Source organism: Hipposideros armiger, unplaced genomic scaffold (assembly GCF_001890085.2).
Source record: "Hipposideros armiger isolate ML-2016 unplaced genomic scaffold, ASM189008v1 scaffold_471, whole genome shotgun sequence".
NCBI lineage: Eukaryota > Metazoa > Chordata > Mammalia > Chiroptera > Hipposideridae > Hipposideros > Hipposideros armiger.
Window position 1 is genome coordinate 1,523,658 of NW_017731821.1, and position 23,565 is coordinate 1,547,222.

At 44.6% G+C, this 23,565-nt stretch overlaps 1 protein-coding gene across 1 annotated transcript in view; it reads left to right on the forward strand.

The window, feature by feature from the left end:
* The window catches only part of LOC109395460 (cytosolic carboxypeptidase 4-like), a 206,909-nt gene that overhangs the window by 117,933 nt on the left and 65,411 nt on the right, over window positions 1-23,565 (forward strand). Inside the window, exons 3-4 of the mRNA XM_019666460.1 lie at window positions 19,498-19,561; window positions 21,332-21,478. Of these exons, the coding sequence (XP_019522005.1) occupies window positions 21,355-21,478 (124 nt within the window). The 5' untranslated portion in view covers window positions 19,498-19,561; window positions 21,332-21,354. The remainder of the gene's footprint in view (window positions 1-19,497; window positions 19,562-21,331; window positions 21,479-23,565) is intronic.

Consider the following 23,565-nt stretch of genomic DNA (forward strand, 5'->3'; position numbering starts at 1 on the left):
ATCTATGGTCATTTTATAAAAATTAGAAAATTGGATAAGCAAAAATAATTTGTAATCCCACTACTCAGGAATAACAACCATTAACATCGTCTTCCAGATATATATATATATATATATATATATATATATATATATATATATGCAAAAAATAAACACTGGTGTGGGTTATTTTTAAATTTAATCATTCCCTTTAAATAGCGGTTAGGCAGATATGTAAATGTGTTCATCCCAAAGAAATAGCCGAGCCTGGAGATCATGCTCTTTAAAATTAAGAGTTTCAAACGATGGTGTACCTCGCTGGGAGATGCTGAGTTCCCTGTCCTAGATGTATTAAAAAAAATGATTTGACACCTTGTGTGTGTGTTTGACAATAGGATTAGAACATTTCTGAAGTCTGACATTCCGCTCCATTAGAATTGTCATGGATTCCAAGGGAAATCCATGTTTCTAAAAGTGTCTGCTGTGTTGACAGTCAAGATACATGGTGTCCTGTAGCCCCATCTTACAGCAGAGAGCTCGAAGGCAGCCTCTCAGAGCTTAATCTTTGAACAGTCTCTTAGGCTGACTCGCACAGTTCATGTTGACCGATGAGTTTTCCTTCTGCAATGTATCTAGTGACGCCTAATGGCGTCGTTGCGCAATTAGCATTAAATGAGTTCTAGGATAAAATGAAACAAATTTGGCTTTTTGTAAAGGGAGGACTCTCACACAAGGCCAAACTTGAAGGAAAGGAAGCCAGAGCACATTTCAATTCAGAAAGCAATTTACTTTGCAAAAGGAATTTGGAAAATTCCAGCTCATCATACCTAATTACTGCACCGATTTGCGTTTGAAGGCGAGCTCTCCCTCCAAGGAACTGTCTCCATGTTTCTTCCCCTTCACCTCTCAGCAGCCAGAATGCACTGCTGATGGCAATAGTCATCAGAGCAACATGATATTGTCCGTTTCCTGACACGGTCGCAGGAGGTACTGACAGATTGAGTGTTGTAAAAAGTTCTGTTCTAAGCGAAGTAATGGGCATGTGATTATGAAAAATAGGATGGAAGAGAATGTAGATATTCCCATGAAAGCTGAATGAACTGAATGTATTTCTCCCTCACATGTCAAGGATTTAAAAAAATATAGGTAGCTACTTCCCCGCAACCTCCCCAAAGATGGAGCTTAATTCCACCCCTTCTGCTTCAGCATAAGCCAGACATAGCGACTTGCTTCCAAGAGACTGAGTATGGGAAGGGAACAGTTGTAACCTTACATTGGAGAAAACTGGCAAATGTCATTTTACCCAAGTGTTGAAGCAAGCGATGACGTCATCAGTGATGTTATGTGGGTATTTATGCACCCCTGAGAAGTGACAGGAAGGGCACTTTCTAAATACTCAGAACCCCAGTCTAATAATGAAAAAAACAAATCAGACAAACCCAGATCGGGGGCTATTCTACAGGATACTCTACAGGATTCTTCAAGACTGTCCCAGGTCATTGTAAGACTGAGATCTGTCACAGATGAGAGGAGAATGGGAATTTGGAACAAGGCCGAGGACATGAGTGGGAAAACCTGGTGAAATTCAGGGAAGTCTAGAGTTTAGTTAATAATAGTGTACCGTTGCTAGTGTCTTCGTTTTGACAAATGAGCCATGCTATTGTGAGATGGTAACCATGGAGAAATCAGGTGACAGGTATCTTTGCAACTTTTCTGTCAATCTAAAATGGTTCCAAATGAAAAGAGTATTAACATTTCTCAAGGATTTCTTTTCTTTTGCCTCTTTGAAAATTTCTTTTCCGTTTCATTAAGGGACTTGGTTCCTGCCTCTGATACTGCCCATTGGGTGGCTTTAAGGAACTCAGTATGTTCCTCACAAACGGTGTCTACATTCCTACTCCTATGGCTCAAATACCAAACTTTTTTTTTTTTTAAGATTTTATCGGGGAATTGGGGAAGGGGAACAGCCAAGTTGTTGTCCATCAATCTTAGTTGTGGAGAGCGCAGCTAGCTCAGCTCCAAGTCTAGCCGCCATCCGGCTGCCTATTGGCAGCTCACGGCTGCTGAGCTCAAGGTGCCGTGTTCAATCTTAGTTGTGGGTGGGTGTCCTCACCATTCCATGCGAGAGTTGAACTGGCAACCTTGTTGTTAGGAGCACATGCTCTCACCAGCTGAGCCATCCTGCCATCTGTTGGTGGCTCAGCAGCAGCTCAGCTCGGGCGCAGCTCACTGGGCCATGTGGGAATTGAACCGGCAATCCTGTTGCTCAGAGCTCGTGCTCTTAACCAACTGAGCCGGCCATACCAGACTTTTGAATTGTATTTCTTAAGGATAAAAGGTTAGAGTGATCATTCATCATCAACTGCTTGACAATTGACCATGGAGACTCTGAAAAACAGAAGGTTCCTAATGCTAAGCTAATTATGTATGAAGTTACTCACATGTAATGACACGAAACAATAATAATCATCCTTGGTAAATGGGTATAAAACTGGTCGATGTTAACATGGTAGACTTTATTTTGTGGAGGAGGGAATAAAAGAAGCTTGAGAACTAATCTGATCAGCCATCTCTGCAAAGTGCCATAATGCCTTTGCAGCATCTCTGAGTGATCGAAGGCTCTCTGCTTTTTGCTTATCCAGCTCACTCACATCCTGCCGATGAGAGAGAAGAACCTTGATTTTGCATCATGGCCAATCTGGTGCTTTATTTACGTGGTTGGTTGACCTTTTTCAAGAAGGTTTTTAGAAGAGGTTTCCATCCTGAAATTGGGATAGCCCTTGCTAACCCAAATAACTGTTGCCTCTGTTTAGAGGAAATTTCCTACTTCCTCATTGTCCATCTCTATAAACTTTATTTTCATAATGAAGCTTTTCACAATTGGATTTTCCCTCTCCTCTCATATTTTCCTCTGATTTCCCATGAATCACTCTCATTTATTAAATTCAGTTTGAACTTGATCGTGATAACTTGTCATTATTTTTGCGTTCTTTCCGGCTTATTTTGCAGTTGGATTGAGAACTTCCATCCTGGTGGCATCCTTTGAGTCCCCCTGATTCATGGCTTAATGTACTAATGAATATCAAGTAATTTCAATAAATGATTGAATGGATGGATGGAAGGACAGATAAATGTGTATTTTGTCAAGTTATTGCTTATAATGAAGTCATGACTCTGTGACTGTACTTCTTGGTGACTTTCGACCAATAATTTTCATTTCTCCCCTCTTCAATCTAGGCTGAGTATTGGAGATGCCATTGGATCTCTGAGTATTGGTGTAGCCATGTCTCTCAGATTCATGGAAAGGATCGCAGTCAAGAGTAACTTCCATCACCGTGACATTTACTTGATAATTCAACATAGGCCTGAATTCCAGAAAGGATAATTGAAACAAATGTGTGTTTCTTAAGTGGGAACACTGAACTAAGAGCTTATTGAGTATCTCCTTAGTTCTTGGACTTGAGCCCTGGCAATTAGAGAAGAGTTGCCTTATGTCCTCTTTATGGGTTATGTGATCCTACACAGCTGCAGACACTTTTCTGGACTATTAAAATTGTGACTTAACTGGCCAACTGCCAAACAGCCAGGGCTTGGTTGCTGAATCTTTTAATAGACTATTTTTCCTCCCACTCTACCATTATAATCTCTGACCCTTGAAGTCTTCAGCCATGCTGGCACTACCACCTCCACCTTTTGAAGCTCTTTTTTCCATTATCTTTTCCATTTATTTAACCTCTCGACTCTCATCAATTTTAGTACTCAGCCTGCTAACATGGATTTTCTGGAATCTTCTGGTTTCTTGAGCATGAACTATAAAAAAGACAGAAGATCATCAGTTTGTATTCAACATTATCTTCATCTGACTCTGTCTCACTTGTGCCCTCTTCTTTGTGAAATATAGTCTGGGTGCTGGAAGAAGCTGTTGTGAAATTGTCGACAACCAAGAGGAGTTTAAGCAGAAAGCATTCCTGGTAGAGTTCCACTGTGACATCTGTGGATCTTTATGGTCCCAGTATGGGGTGCTCACATTTGCAAAGAGGCATCGAGGATATACATAAATAGACAATAGAATCTGTGTGAATTTAACAATGCATTAGACAGAAGTTCCTATTGGTGAGAGATGAGCCTTCCCTGGGACAAGGTTTTACAAACACTCACACCCGTGCATATTTCCTAGGGATGATTAAATGTTGAATACCTTCCTTCACTAAAGCAGCGATCACCAGGAGATGTAATAGAGAGATAGATGAAAAATATGTTATTAATTAAGTCTTTGGTCTTTGGATGACCTGGAAATGAAGCTATAGAGTATTAGGAGAGATGACTAATTTATTTCCAAAGTGCTTTCTGTGTAGCCGTTGCACTGTGTTGTAAATAATACAATAAATTATGTAATACATTCCCGCTGCAGCTGGTCGCATGTCGCTGAGATTCCTGGGTATATTTGGTTGGAAACATTTTGCTTTGAAGATGATAATCACTAGGACAGAAATCACAGTTGAGTTTCCTCAGAGGTGCTTGGCATTGGCCAGTGGGTCCAACAGGCTCATGTTATCGCCTGAAATACTTCTGAGATGAGCCTCATGAGATGAAGAGGGCATGCTATCCAGATAGGATGAGTCATTTCTCCTCATAGAAACTTAAAGCTGAGTATGGATAAATATTTTTTCTGAGATGCTCACCAGCACACTGGCCTTCAAACAAGGAAGAATTATATAGGAATGCTTAATGTCCAATCCTTGGTGCCTTTGACCTTAGCTGCTAACGATGATGTTTATATGAGGTAACACCCAGAAGTGTAAGGGCTTTGTGTTTTTAACCTTGGCCTTAGGTTGTGTGATATACTGACTCCTTCTTGGTACTGTGTGACTTTTTTTCCATATATAATATTATGCTTATTTTTGAGGTTGAAGGTTTGGTTCCTCCTGAGAGGTGTACTCAATACCAGAGTACATAAATCTTACCTAAATGAGGTGGGTCCTCATACAGGAAATAAGAACTTGAAAAATTGCCTTCGATGTCAGGATGGTCAATCCAGTCTCTTGATCTTGCTTACTTTGGCTTATAGTTTGGCAAGTCTAGATGTAATGAAGGGAGACCCTGGGTAGCCAAGGAAAGATGGCATCCCCCAGAAGGAGGCTGGCCAAGGGCATTTTGGGAAATTATATCTCTTGGCAAACCCTAGGTGGAAGCTATGGAAACTACACTATGTCAGAACTGAGGTAGCCATCTACCAAACCCACCCCCTCTTCTTTTAACACAACAACCGGAGTTATGAGCTAAGTTATGTCCTGGTTTTGTAATTTACGATCTGAGTAGCTTGGGAGGAATGTGAATTCCCCTGGAGCAGAGAACAAGTTTCAGAGCTTCAGCTGCCCCGCTCCATGTGGTGGTCCCCAACCCCTTCCCCCAACCCAGCCTTATAGTGTTTGGGCCCTATTTTATTAATGGAAGCAGGAAGTTTCCAAATAGGTTATGCTGACTCATTTATATGTCCTTCCTCTCTGTCTCTCTCTCTCTCTCTCTGTCTCTGTCAAAAGATCTTATTTACTAGAGCTGGGGAAGCAATTTATATTTACATAGCAGAATAAAGGGAACTGGGGCACATAACAATTATCTCTCCTAATCTTACCATTACCCAAACTGCACATGAGCACACACCCCTAGACTGACAGATCTGTGAAAACTGACACTCCACTGACTTGCTCACAGCTGCTCGACATAGAACAGCCACCCAATACATGTCTTCCAATTATATTAACACAGTGCATTCAATAACGGAGCCAGTCAGGGCCAAATGAGGGAGAATATTGGCCATGAAACAAAGAAGAAATCTTAGTCTTTACCTTCTAGCATGTGCTGGATGCTCTCTTTCAATAGAATAGAACCAATCGCTGTAGAGGGAAGATAAATGAATAATCATTCAAAAAATGGATGGAGTGTCTCATGCTAGACCAAAGCCACGCCGTTTATTTCATTGTTGGTTGTAGATTTATTGTCAAGCAATTGAGTGAATGGTGGATATAACTATAGAACAAAATCTGCTAAATTCAGCCAGTTTGTTATTTAACTCTGTGTGTGTGTGTGTGTGTGTGTGTGTGTGTGTGTGTGTGAGTGAGTGAGAGAGAGAGAGAGAGAGAGAGAGAGAGAGAGAGAGAGAGAATGAATCCAATGGATCATATGTCTGATTTAGAACTCTAGTGCTGGCTTGGAGTGAAAGTAGAAAGTATACAGTTGTCTGGGAGAAGTCATTTGTGGGGTGACCAAAAGGATCCAGGCCCCAAAATACCTCTCTGACTTGGCTTTCACTGATTCCTGAAACGAGGAGCCTTTTATTCTTTTAATTTATGTCATCATCCTCATTAGGCACGCTGGGAAGCAGAGCATGTGACATGGGTATTAGGCATTAACGCATAGTGCAGTGGTTCTCGACTGGGGTCAATTTTCCGTTGGGGTCTGAGAATTCCAGTGTCTGGAGGCATGTTTTTGGTTGTCACAACTGGGAGTGGAGTGGGTTATACACTGACTAGAAACCAGGAATATGGCTAAACATTCTACAGTGCATGGAAAAGTCCTCCCATCCCACTTCAGCGAATCCTTATCAGGTCCAAAATATCAATAGTGCTGAGGCTGAGGAATCTGCCTTAGTGCAAACGAATTCACCGATAGACCCTTTTGAGAAGATAGTTAGCGGAGTGGAAGTTTTGAGAGAGAGAGCGGGCAGTATGAACATTAATAGAAAATTGTGAAGTCAGAGGATGAATGCTGGGATATCTTCATGCCCCAGAGGCTACTGGCCAACAACTGTGAGCTGAAAGGGAAAAAATTACTCCTTCCTGGGAAAAACGCCAACTATAGAGCTGTGCTTTTTAAAAGGCAGAGTGCCGTCTTAAGTTAACAAAGGTCAGGAGAGGTCAAGTGATGGGGGAAGAGTGCTCACTGAACAAAAGTCAACACTCTTCTTTTACACGTCTCTCTGTCTCTCTGCCTGTTTTGGAGCCCGGGGGTATCTTCCTGCCCTACTTTGGATTCTCGAGGGTGCATCTGTCCTCAGAGACACTTGGCATGTTTCCAGTAGATGAATGGGTCCCACTGCTTTCTGTCTCATCCCTCATTTTCAGAGTCTGGCCCACTAAGCAGCCACTGCTGGCCCACAATACAAAAATTAGAAAGTCGACCTTCTTAGCATGAGGATCTCCTATTAGCCCCAACCTGACATCGTCAGATGCCACAGGGTCATGGAGCTGGAAGGGCCTGAGCCATTATAGCGTCTTATTCCCTTCGTTGAAGCATGAGGAAAGCAAGTAGGGGCCAGAGAAGCTAAATGATTTATCTAAAGTCATAATGAACTAATTGGGTTAGACTGAGGCTTACTGCCTCCAAGTCTGATGTTTTGTCGACTGTCAAACATGTTGTGTTCTGCAAAACTCAATAAGAGAGAAACTCCGTAAAATCTTTGCGGTATTTTGTGGCTTCAATGGTCTAGATCCTTGGTGTTTTTATTTTATTTTATTTTATTTATCATGCATTCCAAATTCGGTATTTAGGAATCAAAGTTTCAATGCTTTCTATTGATCTGCTTTTGAGATTGGTTTGCATTTCAGTTACTGTTGCTGTGTAACAAATGATCTCAATCTCAGTGGCTTACAACAACTATTTGATTTTCCTCACAATTTGGAAAGGATGCGAATGGGCACTTCTTGCTTGGCATCTGTTGTGTGATTGGGTCTGAATTTGCCTGGGGCCACAGTTATCTGAAGGTTCAACTGCTTTGGATACTCAAGATTGCTCATTCTCAAGGTTCATGGCTGACGCCCAAGGATCCCAGCTGATTCAAGAGCTTAATGGGGGCTGTCTTCCAAAGCACCATATGAGTTTTTACATATGGCCTGGGCTTCCCTACAGCATGGCTGCCTGAGGGTATTCAGTACTCTTACATGGTGGCTCAGGGCACCAGATGCCAGCATCCCAGTGGCCTAGCTATGAACTGCATAGCTTTTGATGGCCCAGCCTTGGAAGTTAAGCAGTGCTACTTCTGCGCCATTCTGTTTGGTAATAAGACAGTCACTTGACCAAGATTCAAGGGTGTGGGCCATTGAGTCCACCTCTTAGTGATAAATGTGAGAGAGCATTTGCGGACATGTTTTAAAGTGGTCACAGTTTGGGTTCTAGAATCAAAGTGTTTTCATTGAAGAAGCATTAATGTAGTTACTGTGGAATGTCCTAAAAGTGTTTCCAAACTTACTGGCTTTCAAAACTCAACTCTGAATATAAAGAAAGGTGACTCTTGCTCTTGAGCAAATTATTCATTTTTTTTTTTTGGCCTTACTATGCCAGTACAGTAGGAATAATGACAACTAAATTGCAGGACGGTTTTGAGGGTTACGCAGTAACTGATATCTGAAACAAAGTGAGCCCTCAGTGGTAATAATGGAAGCGTTGTTGGCTATTCAGGATTTATAATCTGATGCTTATTTCTTAACCCTCAAGTTGTACAGGATAGCCCTCAAAAGCAGCTTTTCAGAGTGGGTTGGGGCAGGTTATTACATCCTAGTTTAGAGTCCCCAAGTGGTGGGGTCCCTTGCCGGGAGCCGGCTGCACCTCAGTGTCTGACATGGCCAAGCACACTGCAATTGTGAGAAATTCTGAAGCTCTGACTGAGAAACAGATACTGCTTTATATCTTAGAGAATTTAAATTCCCCTTCTAATAGATATATCTAAATAATTATATTTTATACACTAAAGGCAATTTTAGTCACACTACTAGTATTTTAGTAAAGGTCAAAGTACACACCCTGTAAATCTTAAGATCCTGCTTAGACAATAGTTTTTAGAATAATTGTTGGGTGGTCATGGTAACCATCCTTTAGGTGATTATGTAGCGGCTAAGGCCTTGGTCGCAGTCCTTGAGGGTGGAGGGGTTTGGGCATAGTTGGGATAAATTAGTCTTTAGCATAGAAAAGGTCTAGCTGTACCCTGGAGCATAAGAATTATGAGGAAGTAAAACCCTGATACTAATGGAACAATGGTTAAACTGCCCGGTATAAAAAGGGGCGTGCTGTAAAAATAAAGTGAGACACTTTTCTTCTTGAAAAAGCGCTCCTGTGTCTCCCTGTGTTTTTTCCTCGCCCGACTCCGCCTCCACCTGAGGGAACCCCTGGACCTGCGGGAGCTGGTCTCCCGCAGTCCCTGAAACAATGACACGAGGACACCAGAGACCAACTTTTCTTGCTTCATAATTCTGCTTTAGATCAGGTTGCTAAGAATTAGCTGGGTAGAGGACCCGATAAAGGGCTTCCTTTTAGTGTGTTTGGAAACTGCTTAGCATAGCGGCCACGTGGAGGCAGGGCTGAACCTCCCTGTCTGGGGTATGCTTTTACTCTTTCCCGTGTGTTTAGGACATTGATAGACTCAGAGAGGATAAAAGCAACGAGTGACGGCTGCTGGTTGAACCAGAGGCAGCAACACACTTCCTCTACATTGGTGTCGAGCTTTGGGCGCCCGGCACCCGAAGTGTCATTGATTTGCCGTGTTTAAAATCCATTCAGAAAAGCTGAAAAGTATTTGGCACATTGTTTCAGGCATCCTTAATTCTAACCTGCAAGATTTGGGCTGTAATTTGTCAACCGTGCTTTGGAGAGCCTTCCTAGAAATAGAGACAAGTCCTGCCTTCCAGGGAGTGTCATTTATAAGAAATCAGAGAACCTTTCAGGGATGCAATGCTGTTGATTGCTGTCATTATTATTATGACTCAAAATTCTTTACCATTTACTGAGTGACAACAAATGTGCCCAGGGGTGTTGACTAAGCACAGGATTCCAAATTGTTTCTGCCGGGAGGACACAACCTTATTCTTTTCATAGGTTTTGTGTATTTCCCTTCCCTCTGCCCTCCAATCTCACCCCACCCCGGTAGAAAATTGATCCAGGAAGTTGCACCTCAATGGAACTTCAGACCTATTTTTAGCTTATTCACTTTTTATTAGGCATCTAGCTTCTATAATGATGGCAAACAACTATTACCGTTCCGCCCCCATGATATTGAAACAAGTCTTTAATTTCATTCATAGATATTTCCATTCATCCTCTTTTCAAACCCCTCTTTCTTCTAAATTCATTTCAACCTCGACAGGAAGTTTGTCCTTCTCCCTAAACTAAATTTCATATGATGCAGCGTCTGCCTGTTTCTTCTTGGTGAAGACGGAGAGCTGCTGGTCACCAGTTTTGGTATTCCAGCCATTTTTAGTGATTGAAGTTTGTGATTAGTGCACCCTCCCCTCGTTCATTACCAACTCCAAATTTAATAATGTCTCTTATTTACCCAATGGGCCATCTTTAGCGAGCGTGAGAACTGCATGACTGGAGGAACGAATTTATTTTTGGCAATACGGTTTTCATGGGCTATGAGCTGTGTCCTGTGCTTTTGGCTCACGAGTTTGGGAGCGATTCTGTCTTATTCTTTAGAGACCCAGAATTATAATTTCACGGGCTTGTTCATTCAATCTGTGGCAACAGAGTAGCAGAGTATGAGCACTCTATTTCTCTGATATCAGACGTGTTAACACCAAATGGGATGTGGATGGACTGTTTGTTCACTGTCCAGTAAAATTGGGCTTTTTCTCCTCCACTGTAAGTCTGTGATGGTATTGCTGTTCCCTGGTCATTAGCTCAGGGCTTGGCCCATAATAGGCATTCTGTGTTTGCTTGCTCACTTGCTTGATTGACAGAAACATTGAGCTGTGGAACTCGTAGACGTCTGTAACCATGTTCTCACTGGAATATACTGTGAAGTAAATCTTGTCATCAAAGAGAAAAGGATAGCCAGTCTCCTACAGATTGCATATTAACTTTCCATTTCTTTTTTTTTAATGAATTTTTATTTATTTTCTTTTATTTCATTATTTTTTTAAAAGAAATTTTATTGGGGAACAGTGTGTTTTTCCAGGACCCATCAGCTCCAAGTCAAGTCTTTGTCCTTCAATCTACTTGTGAAGGGAGCAGCTCAGCTCCAAGCCCAGTTGCCATTTTCAATCTAGTTGTGGAGGGCGCAGCTCACTGGCCCATGTGGGAATCGAACCGGCAACCTTGTTGTTAAGTGCACACACTCTATCCAACTGAGCCACCCGGCTGCCCCTATTTATTTATTTTTTAACGAGGGCACAGCTCACAGTGGCCCATGTGGGGTTTGAACCGGGCAACCTTGGTGTTATCAGCACCATGCTCTAACCAACTGAGCTAACTAGCCACCCCTTAAGTTTCCATCTCATCCCATTTCATGGTTTACCAAGTGCCCACTTTGTGCCAGGTCTCATGCTGGGGCTACAAAGAGGTATGAGACAAAATACTTGCTCCAGAGGGGCTCACAGCCTAAAGGGAATGTAGAAGATAAAAAGTGGCTGCAAATTCTTTTCTACTCCCTCCAGGCAAGAGGTAGAGCCGAACTCCCTCCCCCTTGAATCTGGGCTATCATTAGTGACTTGGCTGACCGAGGGAATGCAGCAGAGGTGACGGGTGGGCATCTGAATCTAAATCAAAAGAAGCCTTGCCACGTCCACCCAGTTTTCTTGGAATGGCCGTTCTGGGGGAAGCCAGCTGCCATGTAAGAAGTCCAAGTGTCTTATGACTGTCATGCTGGAAAGGCCATGGTAGGCACTGTGATTGACAGTCCATAATGAGCCCAGTCCTCCAGCCTGCCCAGGTAACACCATCCCTACCAAGGTGTCACACATGTCACACATCAAAGACCCTCTAGACCAGCCAGCCCACCTGCTGGCTGAGTGGGACTCAGTGACCTCAGCTGATACCATGGAAAGTAGAAAAATCTCCCAGTCAAACTCTGCCCTAATTCCCTACCCACAAACTCAAGGGATGTGATAAGAAGGCTGTTGTGTTAAGCCATTACGTTTTGGAATCATTTGTTACCCGCAATAGATAACCAGAGCAGAGAAGTGAAAAAATAATCAGGTTCTAGTAAGGATTGTAATAAAGTTATGTATGAAGTGGGTTGTGGCAAATCAAGTGCAGACCAAATAGTCCTGATCTTTGGAGAGGCCAGGCCACTTCAGGGGTATCGATTATGCCATAGTCTTTGTAAATAGGGTCCGCTGGAGTTGTGCCGTGCCCTGTGAGTACAGACATGTGACAGTCTTGGGTAATGATGCCGGGAAGGCAGGTGAATTGGGAAAACCAGACAGAAGGGGAATGTGAGCTTGGAATTGAAATAGAAGTAGGTGTCATGGGAAGGAAGACGGAGGAGAAAGAATACGCCAACAGGGTTAGCAGCATGAGCAGAGCTTTGAATGCACAGGAGCCCACAATGAGCTTGGGGCATAGTATCTGGTCCTACGTGGTCCCCCTGCTCAGTAGTGGGGTGGGGAGAATGGCTGGGTATGAGCCTCCAAAGATTGAGCGATGTGTAGGGTCTCATTTATATACCATCATGAGGATTCAGAAGGTGGAAGGCAATAGAGAGAGAACATTTCAAAACCAGGGAGCTACGAGTTCGAAAGAGTAGTTGAGAAATACGCAGTTCAGGATCCCACAGACTGTGAAAGACACTGTTTGTTCTTGCAACTGCTTGCTTTTCCCCGAAAACGTGGCAGGTCCATTTTTTTTTTTTTTCAAATGGAAGCCTTAAACAACAGGGGATTACCCAATGATTCATTTAAGAGGATCGTTAAAGGACAATGAAGGCACATCAAATCCTGCCTTCTTTAATTGCTCATTTATTATTACTGTGGGTGAGAGAAGGCTTTGTGTTATTCTTCGAAATAGTGTAAAATATTCATTTTGGTAAATATAACTGCATAAATTAATGCCAGTCGAGATTTTTGTAGAGCCTTTCTTTCCTCCACTGACAGCCATCATTTTTACTTAAAGAAAAACAGTATTCTGCTGATCCATTCTGGCTCAGAGCTGAGTTGAGAACATTATGACCTCAACATCTGTATGACATACTGTCTCTTTGTTTCTATGAGATGGCAGGATCTTTTTTAGTGGGCTGGTGCTATAGTTAGTTTGTGAAATCAATTTCTTACCTGTTTATTAAGACCATAGTGCTTGGGAAGAAGGACACGTGGAGGTGTAAAATTTTCTTCTTTTCTCCATCACATGGGAATTCCGTAACAAACTACCCAAGTAACAGTGGCTTTTATGAGTGAGAATATTTATTATTTCACTCTTCTGAAAGCCCACAGGTAGGTGACTGCACACAGTTGGTTCAGCGGCTTAAGAACGTCACCAATGACCCAGGATTATGTCCTCATTACAGCAATGTGCAAAAACAGGAGAGGTTCTTTAAAATTTGTTTGTAATGGTTTTCTTTGTTTTTTTTTTTAATATCCTGGAGAAAAAGCTTTTCTGGAATCTCTCAGCAGGCTTCTACTCAGGTTTCCTTATGCAGATCTGAGCTCAGACTCACCTCGAAACCAATCGCGTGAACCGACAAAGGCTTAGAGGAGATGAACTGTGGACCATTCTCTGGGCAGGGGACAGTGTGATCAAAGTACCCCATCAGGCCACTACTGCCCCATACTGGAAAGCACTTATGGAGAAGTGACTGATGTGTGTGTGGCCAGCTGTGTTGGTGGCCTCATCCCAAGCACTATGGCCTCAGACCAATTTAGGGGTGGGGCTTTGGGACATGCTGTAGGCCCAGCTGTATCCCCCTGTCGGCAGGCACAACGGATGCATATGAGACAATGCTTATTCTCAGGGAGGTTTAGTGGACATTGTAATAAAGCAGGCAATTCCCTTGAGAAGTTACTATAATAAAATACATGGATTATCTATTACACCTTACGAGATGAGAATACAGAGATGATGAGTAAGACCTGGTTCTTGCCCACAGAAATTCACAGCTCCCTTCACCAACTGACCAACTGCTTCATTCAATTCAGTTAGATGCGAAGCAGTTTTCTGTCTCACCCCCCTGCCACCCCCCCCAAGAGTCACCAAGCTCTGTCATGGTTCCCTATGAGCACACACAGCTGTGGCATTGCTGGAACACTCCGCCACCCCGCCCTCCCCCAACACACACACTCCCCATGCTCCTTCCTGTTTGGTTTCACAGATTCAACATTCATCACTCATTACCTTTGTCACAATCCTTACCATCCCGGGTCTTCATTTTCTGCCAGCTGCTCACCTCAGCCAGGCCCGAGCCCCAAGAGGGCAGACTGGGTTTCAATCAATTTGTATCTTTACTGCCTGGTGACTGGCACAGAGAGGGTGCCCAGTGAGCGTGTGTGGGGTGGTGAACGCATGAATAATTGAATGCAAGGAAATTAATCTGGAATCTCTTACTCCTCTTTAATCAGTTTCTACTTTATTAGGTTTTCTCTTTCCCTTTTCTCTTTGCTCTTTTTCTTATTGCTCCCGTTTCTTCTCTTATTTTCCTTTCCTTTGCTCATAATTCACTAATACATTACAGTCATTAACTAATGAATCCAGCATTTCACAAGTGACACAATATGGCACAGCTGGAGTTTATCTTTTTTATCTCCCTCCTTCAGAAAGAGGAACAATGATAGGGGCTGTTGGAGATGGATCCAAAAACTTCAGTGTTGGTCAGGGACTTTGTTTTCTCCTGTGAGCCGTTTTTTGGGTCCCTGGCATCCTGCTGTGATACTGTGATTTAGCGCAAGAAATATATATTTGGTCTTCATTCCAGTTTCTGGCACACAGCTCCTAAACCTTTGGAATTTCCTAAGTGATGAGAGCTATAAAGGTGTCTCTCCTGATGTGAAAGTGGTGACTTGTGGACACCACCTAAGGATGGGGGCTGGTGGCCAGGAGAACCGTGGACCTGCCTGGTTAGAGGGATGGCACTTTCCGCCTCCCCTCTGCTCCCCACGGGGACAGTGAGAACCTGGAGCCTGGAGGTTGAATCTGTCCGACTGTATACAGTAGTCACCCCGTTATCTGCAGCTTTCCTTCCCACGGCTTCGGTTACCCGTAGTCAACCCCGGCCTGAAAATAATAAGTGGAAAATACCAGAAAGAAACAATTGACAAGCGTTAAATTGCGGCCGTTCTGAGTAGCATGAGGAAATCTCGCGAGGCCCTGGAGGTGCCGCCTCCCATTGTGCGGCGTCTCCACGCTGCAGCCACGCCCCCCGCCGGGTGACCCAGCCGGGTTTTGAGGAACCCCAGTGTTCCGTTTTCAAGTCCCCCTTATTTTACTTAATAATGGCCCCAAAGCACAAGAGTGGTGACGCAGGCAAGTCGGAGATGCCGAGAAGCCAGAAAGTGCTTCTGTTAAGTGTAAAGGCGAAAGCGCCCACTTAATAAGGACAGAAAAAAAAAAAAGTCCGGTGCTGAGGTTGCTAAGATTGACGGTAAGAATGCGTTTTCAGTGAAATAAGATATTTGGAGAGAGAGACCACATTCACCTAACTTTTGTTACAGCAGAGTGTTATAATTGTTTTATTATCAGTTATTGTTGTTAATCTCTTACTGGGCCTAATTTATACATTAAACTTGATCACAGGTGTGTTGTATGTACAGGAAAAATGTTATATGGAGGGTTCAGTACAGTTTGCAGGTTTCGGCATCCACTGGGGGCCTGGGAACGTCTGACTTGTGTGTGGATAAGGGGGAGCTACTGTAATGAAGCATCCTTAAACCCCGAAAGACAGGGCTTGGAGAGCTTTGGGGTCGGTGAACACGTGAAAGTGCTGGGAGAGCATGTGAGCGCTATGCCCTTGCCTCAAACCTTGCCCTCTGCGTCTCTTCCGCCTGGGTGTTCCTGAGTTACATTTTTTTTCACCAGAAACGGGTCATCTAGCCCGTCCCGTGTTTCTCTGAGTTCTGTGAGCTGCTCTAGCAAATTAACTGAACCTGAGGAGGAGGGTGTGGGAGCGTTGAATTTATAGCCAGCTGGTCAGAAGCACAGTAACTTACGGATGAGTTCTGATCCGGGAGAACGTTTGTAAATTGGATTCGTTCGTAAGTCCGGCAAAGCGAGTCTTATATATGCCTTTGACACAAATATACAAGGTAAAGCCAGTGGTTGAATGAAGAACAAGCGACGTCTACCATTTCGCCTTTGGACTTTCACCTCGGTCCAATCTCTCAACTATTTTCACTTTTGTTTCCATGGTTATTGCTTTGCCCTTCCTAGCAGTCCCCTCCGCATCACCACTGCTTTTCCTCTTGCTTCTGGACACCCTGGGCTCTGATTGAGCCCTGTACTACCGTACACTATCGCACTGGACAGTAAGCACACAGCAGCACAGCTGTGACAATGGCTGGCAGACATGTGAGCTACTTCCGCGGTTTGTTTGCATCTACGAATGTTTGTAATGTGAGGTCCCTTCGTATCTGCGAAAGTTCGTAAGCCGGGGACTTACTGTACAGTTAATGACCTACACCTGCAACCAGAAGCTCTAGTCAGGGGGCAGGGGGAGCAGCCTGGTGGAACTGAGCCCCTAACCTGTGGAATCGCAGTCTATCTTCGGGTAGGTAGTGTTGGCATTGAATTGAATTGGAGCACATCCAGCGGGTGTCCGAAGCATTATTTACTGGTGTGGGGAGACCCTCCGCATACTGGAACCTGGTACCAGAACCAAAGCCTCTCCAGCTTGCCAGAATGGCAGATTACTTGCTGCACTGCTCTTTGGTTCCTATCCCCAGGTTTTGGGGAGACTGCAGAGGGGCAGCGAGCCCTGGCATTGTGCATGTGTATGACGGCATCTGTGGGAGGGCGGTGTGGATTCACAGAATGGTGCCTTCAGGCGAACGTTGCGTGTTGCCATGATGGGAGGCATTAGCACAGTGCATGCTGAGACCACCCTCCTTTGGCCAAGCTCCCAGGGGAGAGGAAGCCAGAGCAAAACTCACGCCCTTTTTCTGGGTAAGTGTAGATGGCAGCTGCCTAGGGATCCCCAGATTGTTCATCACACCTGGGATGGGAGGTAAAGAGTTAAACTTGGATATCTTGTTCATTGTGGGTTTGTTTTGTTTTTTTGGTATTAATTTTGATTTGTAAAAATATAGAACTAACGTATTCTGTATCTTGATTACTGCATTGTAAATTTAAAATGTTGTGGCCAGCTGGTACATCACTCGCCTCACCCTCCGCCGGGCCCTGGCTGGGCTGTTGAAGTGCAACTCCCTGGAGGGTCGTAAACCTGGGCCTGAAGACAGTATAAGCACCACTCTGCCTCTGGGTGTGGTGTGAGACGTCCTGGATTCCAGGTGGCTCGTCTACCGTTCAGTTCGGTTGCCTTCTTAAACGCATTTATTGTACACCTTCTCTGAAACAAACCCTGTCCCTGGTGCCAGGAATGCTGATCTACGCAAAACGTGGTCCCTTCTTTAAACATTTATATCTAATGAGGGTGCAGTGGGAAGCCAGATTATACCCCGATGCCAACACCATGCAGTGAGCATGCTGTCAGAGCTGAGCCCAGAGTGGTGGGGAGACACAGGACACCCCAAGCCCAGCTTGCAGGGGCGTGGGAATCTTACAGGAGCCACAGGGCCCTGGAAGGATGAGCCGGCATTGCCGAGGAAGAGGAAATAGGAAGGTCAGAAGTACAGAGGCAAGCAACTGCATGGATAGAACAGGAAATAGAAGGAGTTTCATGTTGCCGGAGCAGGTATTTTTGGGCAGAGCTGTTGTCGTGAGTAATGAAATCAGAGACAGAAGCAGGACAGGAGACTGAGGAGCTTTGCAAACCCTATTAATGAGCTGTGACTTTGCCCTGTATGTCATGGGGCATTACAGAGGTCTCTAAGGCAGAAGAGGAACATGAGACTTGCTGCTATGGGGAAGATTAAAGCTTGGCTTTCAATGACGTACTTTAAAAAATAGCTTACTAGGTAGGGTTCCCTTCTCCCCATATCTTGGCCAACATTTGTTATCTCTTTTGGATAAAAGCCTAACTTAACAGGTGTGATGTGGTATTGTGGTTTTTTGCATTTCCTTCGTGATTAGTGATGTTGGGCATCTTTTCACATGCCATTTGTAGGTACTATTTGGAAAAATTTCTATTTAGGTCTATTGTTCATTTTTAAATTGGGTTATCTGTTTTTTTTAGCTACTGAGTTGTATGAGTGCTTTATATATTTTGCATGTTAGTACCTTATCAGATAGATGGTTTGCCAATATTATCTCCCATTCTGTAGGTTGCCTTGTTGCTTCTTTCCTTTGCTGTGCAGAAGCTCTTTAGTTTAATGTAGTATTTCTTTCTTTTCTTTTTTTTTTTTGCCCATGCTTTCAGTGTCTTACTTAAGAAATCATTGCCGAGACCAATGTCACGAATCTTTTCCCCTAAGATTTCTTTTAGGTGTTTTTTGGCTCTATTTAAATCTTTGATCCATTTTGAGTTAATTTTTCTGAGTGGTGTAAGATAGGACTCCTGGATTATAGATCCAAAGGAAATTAAATCAGTATCTTGAATATCTGCACACCTGTGTTCACTGCAGCATTTTTTATAATAGCCAAAATATGGAAGCAAACTGTCAACAAATAAGTGGATAAAGAACATATATGTATGTATATGCTCTCACGCGCGCGCGCGCGCACACACACACACACACACACACACACACACATACACACACACACTGAACTATTACTCAGCCAGGAGAAAGAAGGAAATCCTGTTATTGGTGACAGCAGGAATAGACCTCCTTGAGGGCATTCTACTAAGTGAGATAATTCAAACAGAAACACAAATGCTGTATGACATCACTTATATGTGGAATCTAAAAAAGCTGAACTTGTAAAAACAGTATAATAATGGTGGTTATTAGGGGCTGGTGTGGGGGTGGGGGGTGGGCTTGGGGGAGATGGTATTTAAGGGTCAGATTTGCAAATGGTAGATAAATAAGTTCTTGAGATAAAAAAAAAAAGCTGTTAGCATATTACAGTGCAAAGACCATTGTCCTGGGGTGTACTTTGAGCTTTGCTCTATGGGTCACCTCAGGGGACTTGAACAATCCTCCCTCTCTGTACCTCAGTTTTCTCTTCAGTATAACAAAGGGGTCCCATTACAACATCTGCATAATGAGACTTGGTACTACCCTAGGTTTCTCTTGAGAGAATAAAAATTCTTCCTTATCAGTCAGGGAAGTCTTTCCATCACAACATTGTAGCAGGCTCCTGTGTCGGCTCTCTGCATTTAAAAATAACCCAAGCCTACTGAAATCACAGAACTGTGCTGCCTTGGCCCACAGAGCCCCCTTTCCCTTGCTGTTTCTGCATAAATTACCAATGCTGCTTCTTTTCTCCATCATGCTACTAAAAAAACAAAACAAAACAAAAACCGGGTCCCTAAAAAGAGGGCCTGAAGGCTCAGTATGGAGGTGGAGCCCCCCAGGATCCTTACCTCAGTGAGTCCCCTCACTGTCATTGTTTAAGGAACACTGCATCAGCCATTTTTTTGTTGCGGGAAGTCTTTCTCAATGGAAGGGAGCACAGCTCTGCTGTTTGCACGTGCATCCCTAGCCCCCCCCACCTGCCCTCTTTTGCACCCCTTATTAACATTGGCTGCCTGTGTTTTCATTGCAGAACTGCTCTGACCGGGAGTCCATCCTGACCATTCTCCAGGTCCTTGGAGATCTGCTTTCTGTGGGTGAGTAGCCGCACCCTTATCCCCCCTGTGGTGGACGTGAGGGCATGCAGCCGTGGGGTCACCCAGGAGTCTGTGTCACCTGGGGGTGTGCTCCAACTCAAGTTTTCTGCGGGACACTCCCCTGCCCATTTTTTCCCCATTGAGGTTAATAAGACCTGGAGTAAACTAGGCGGATTGTATTTTAGTTTTGTCTTGTCATCCACCCTGCAGTGACCCACACTTAGGAGGAAATTAGACCCTGGTGGTTATTCTATGGTACCTCATTATAAGACACCTCTGGGTGTCTGTGATTCTCCTCCGAGAGAGTTGCCTTCAGCCATGCTGTCCTTCTCTCCTCCTTCTGCGTCTCTCCACCTAGAGAGCCAGGTAGTGGCAGCTCCCTTCTGTATGTTAAGTGGACATTGGACTAGGAGGCAGGACCAGGGCTTAGCACTGGGGTGAGCCATTCAGTTTCCAGAGATAAGATGGCAGAGTTGACTACTTTGGAATCAAGTTACCTGGGGCCTGCCTCTGGTAGCTCATGTCCACGCGAGGATCCTGGAAAACACAGCGTTTTGGACATGCCAACATTCAGTCCGTTTTCATTTCTATGTGTGCCAGCCACATTGCATCAGAAGGAAATATTAACAAGCTGACAATACCAAAATGAATGATACTCCCAAGGCACAGAGCCTTAGGCTACCGTTTCAAGAGGAAGGTCCATGCATGCTGAGGTGTTCCCATAGGCTGTGCTGCCCTCCAGTGGCAGGGTGACTTCTCTGCAGTCTTCTGCGTGAGGCACCCCCTGTAGGTGAAGCCACCGGTCTTCAGGGAAGGTGCTGCGTTTAATTTGTCCAGAGATGTCTGAAACTCTTAGAAGAAACCTCAGTGTTCTCCTTCTGATATAGGCGCTGAGCTCTGCTGAGCCCTTAGTAGAGGAAGCCACTTTTCATTAGGATGAAAAATCAGAGGGTCGTCTTTGCTGATAGCATCCCACTCCATTGGCCACCTTGGTTAGGGCAACCATAACCGGTACCTAGAGAGTCACTCAAGGCCGCTTCCCAGGTGACATAGAATCACTGTTTTTGAGCTTCTTCTGGGGCAAAGTGTGTGTGTGTGTGTGTGTGTGTGTGTGTGTGTGTGTGTGTTGGGGGAGGGTCGCTGTTTAAAATTATTAGGCAGAAAGATCAATATACTTCACCCTAGCCTCACACCCTCTTTGAAAATCACTAGATAAGATGCATGGACATTTGTTTGTCAAAGAATGACTCCAACTCTTCCCATATTTTCCTCCCACCAATTAACTGCAAAAGTCGTTACCATCAGTAATACTATTGCACATATGCTGTCACCCCAATCCCTGTTACAGATGACACAAACCTCTAGCAGAGGGGTACTGCAGTCCCTCTTCCATTTAGCATATGATTACGTGTAAGCTTTATGCATATTTATACACATGCACACACAAGTACACACACATGCACTAAAGACTCAGGAGGTCCTCAGGAAAGTGGATTCTGGGCTCCATTTATTATAGCTGTTGCAGGTGAATACACCTAGGTTCTTAAATATTCCATTCTTTCTCCATTTCATAGCCCCTTCCTACCCCGATGCTGGCGTCTGCCCTGATAGCACAACTTTGACACAAGCTGATCCAGGAAGTGACACAATTGTGGTTTCTGGGTGAAATGATCCAATCCTTGCTTTGTCTCTAGCTGTGAGGTCTCCTCTCTGCTCCAAGGACATAAGGCGATCCGTCACGGCTCAGCTCCCCTCTGCTCTCCCCTGCAGGCACAGACAGGCGGATTCGCTACATGATCAGCAAGGGTGGCAGCGAAGCCCTCTTGCAGACCCTGGTGGACACAGCAAGGGCAGCTTCTCCGGACTATGATGTCCTCCTGCCCCTCATCCGGCTGCTGGCCAAAGTTGGCCTCCGAGGTACCCATACCCCGAGCCCCGAAAATGACTGAACGGCCCTCCTGGGGTTGTTATCATGAGAGTAATTTGGGAAGGTCTTGTGGGGAAGAAACAGCAGGGAGGTTCTAGACACCTGGGTGCTGATGGCAGGATGAGCCCCGTAGAAGAGGTAATTTTGTTGCCCTGTCCTGGATGCCAGCTAATTCAAGGTATAGTGCTTAGGACAGGGCAGGGGCTGCATGGGGCATGGGCTTAGTGGGGACAGAGGGGAGACATTCCAAGGTAGTTTTCAATCACTTTAAAAATAAATGGAACATGTCTACACATAGCACCTTCCATGGAAGTTCATTGTTGTAAGTGCATTCGTTTCTGTGGCTGCTACTGTAATGAATCGCCACAAAGTGGGTGGGTGGCTCACAGTAACAGAAGTCCATGTTTTCAGAGTTCGGGAGGTCAGAAGTCCAATGTCAAGGTGTTGGCAGAGTTGGTTCCTGCCGGAGACTCTGAGGGAGGCTCTCTTTCATGCCTCTCCCCTCGATTCTGGTGGTTTCCAGCGGCCCTTGATTCTTTTTTTTTTTTTTTAAGATTTTTATTGGGGAATTGGGATGGGAACAGTTCTGGGTGGTTGGGGGAAGAGGAACAGATAAGTTGCTGTCGTTTTGTTCTTCAATCTAGTTGTGGAGGACGTTGCTTCACTGGCCCAAGTTGGCACCATCATTGCGCTCTTCCCGGGCGAGGCAGATCAGTCACCGGCTTCTTGGACGGCCGCTCACAGCGGCTGCTGGCCACTCACGCTGGCTGCTGGCTACACACGGTAGCCCATGGCAACCCACTGCCACAGGGACTGCAGCCTACGCCGTCGCCGGCGACTCAGGCAGCCCAGCTCCAGGTTGAGCTGTCGTTCAGCATCTTAGCTGTAGAGGGCAGTGTCACTGGCCCTCATATGTGGGATCCGAACCGGGGCCCTCTGGCATCCCAAGCGAGTTCTTAACCATCGCGCCACTCGGCCGGCCCCCTTGATGTTTCTTGCTTGCAGACACATCACTTTAATTTCTGCCTCTGTCTTCACATGGCATTCTTCTCTGTGTGTCTTTCTCTGTGTCCTCTTCTCTTTTTAGAAGGAGATTGGTCATATTGGACTTAGCGTCCACCCAAAACCATATGTCCTCATCTTAACTAATTAAATCTGCAAAGACCCTATTTCCGAATAAGATAACATTCCGAGGGTCCAGGTGGACATGAATTTTGTGGGGGGACTGTTTTCAATCCACTACAGTAAGTCACATAGGAGTGGAGCGTCCCTCACTACAGGGAAAATGGGGCCTAGAGTTCTTTCCATTTAGGCTCCTTAACCATTTCTCTTTCTACAGGGAAGACCCTGAAAGACCTTCTTAAAATCCTAAAGCCCAGGTGCTCATGAAGCATGCAAACATGGCAAACTACTCACAGCAGTTAAACTCCAATTGTGAGCAGAGGCATTTATGTCACCGTTGAGGCACTTGGATCCTCTGAAAGATGGACCTTTGATGTCCAGTGCCAGCAGTGGCAGCCAAGGGCACGGGTCTCGGAGACACTCTTTCTTTTCAATGTCTGGATGTCTGCTTTGTGTTCATGTGACATTTCACCAAAAATTGAGATCAAGGCATCAGACAGCATCTGCATGAGTGAGTTTCAGATGAAAACAATAAAATTCATTCATTGAATATTCAACAGGTATTTAACTGCATGTCTCTCAGGGCACTGTTCTAGGCCCTGGAAACAAGCATGGTGATCAAGACAGACAAGGGACCCTCTCTCATGGACCTTGCATTCAAGTGGGGGAAGGGCAGAAAGCAAACAAATAATTAACCAGTGGATAGCAGGCTAGGATAATGAACCAGATGGTAGCTATGAGGGGACCAAGGGGGGATGGTACCCTAAGATGGTGTGGTCAGGGAGAGCTGACATTTGAGCCAAAACTTGAAGGACGAGAAGTCAGCAAAGCAAACAGTGAGGCAAGGGAACTCTATACCGAAGAGACATGGCATATATTCCCAGTATAAAGAACACAAGCTAGAAAGTCAGATCTAGGTTTCAGACCTGGCCCTGACACGTATTAGCTGTTTCAC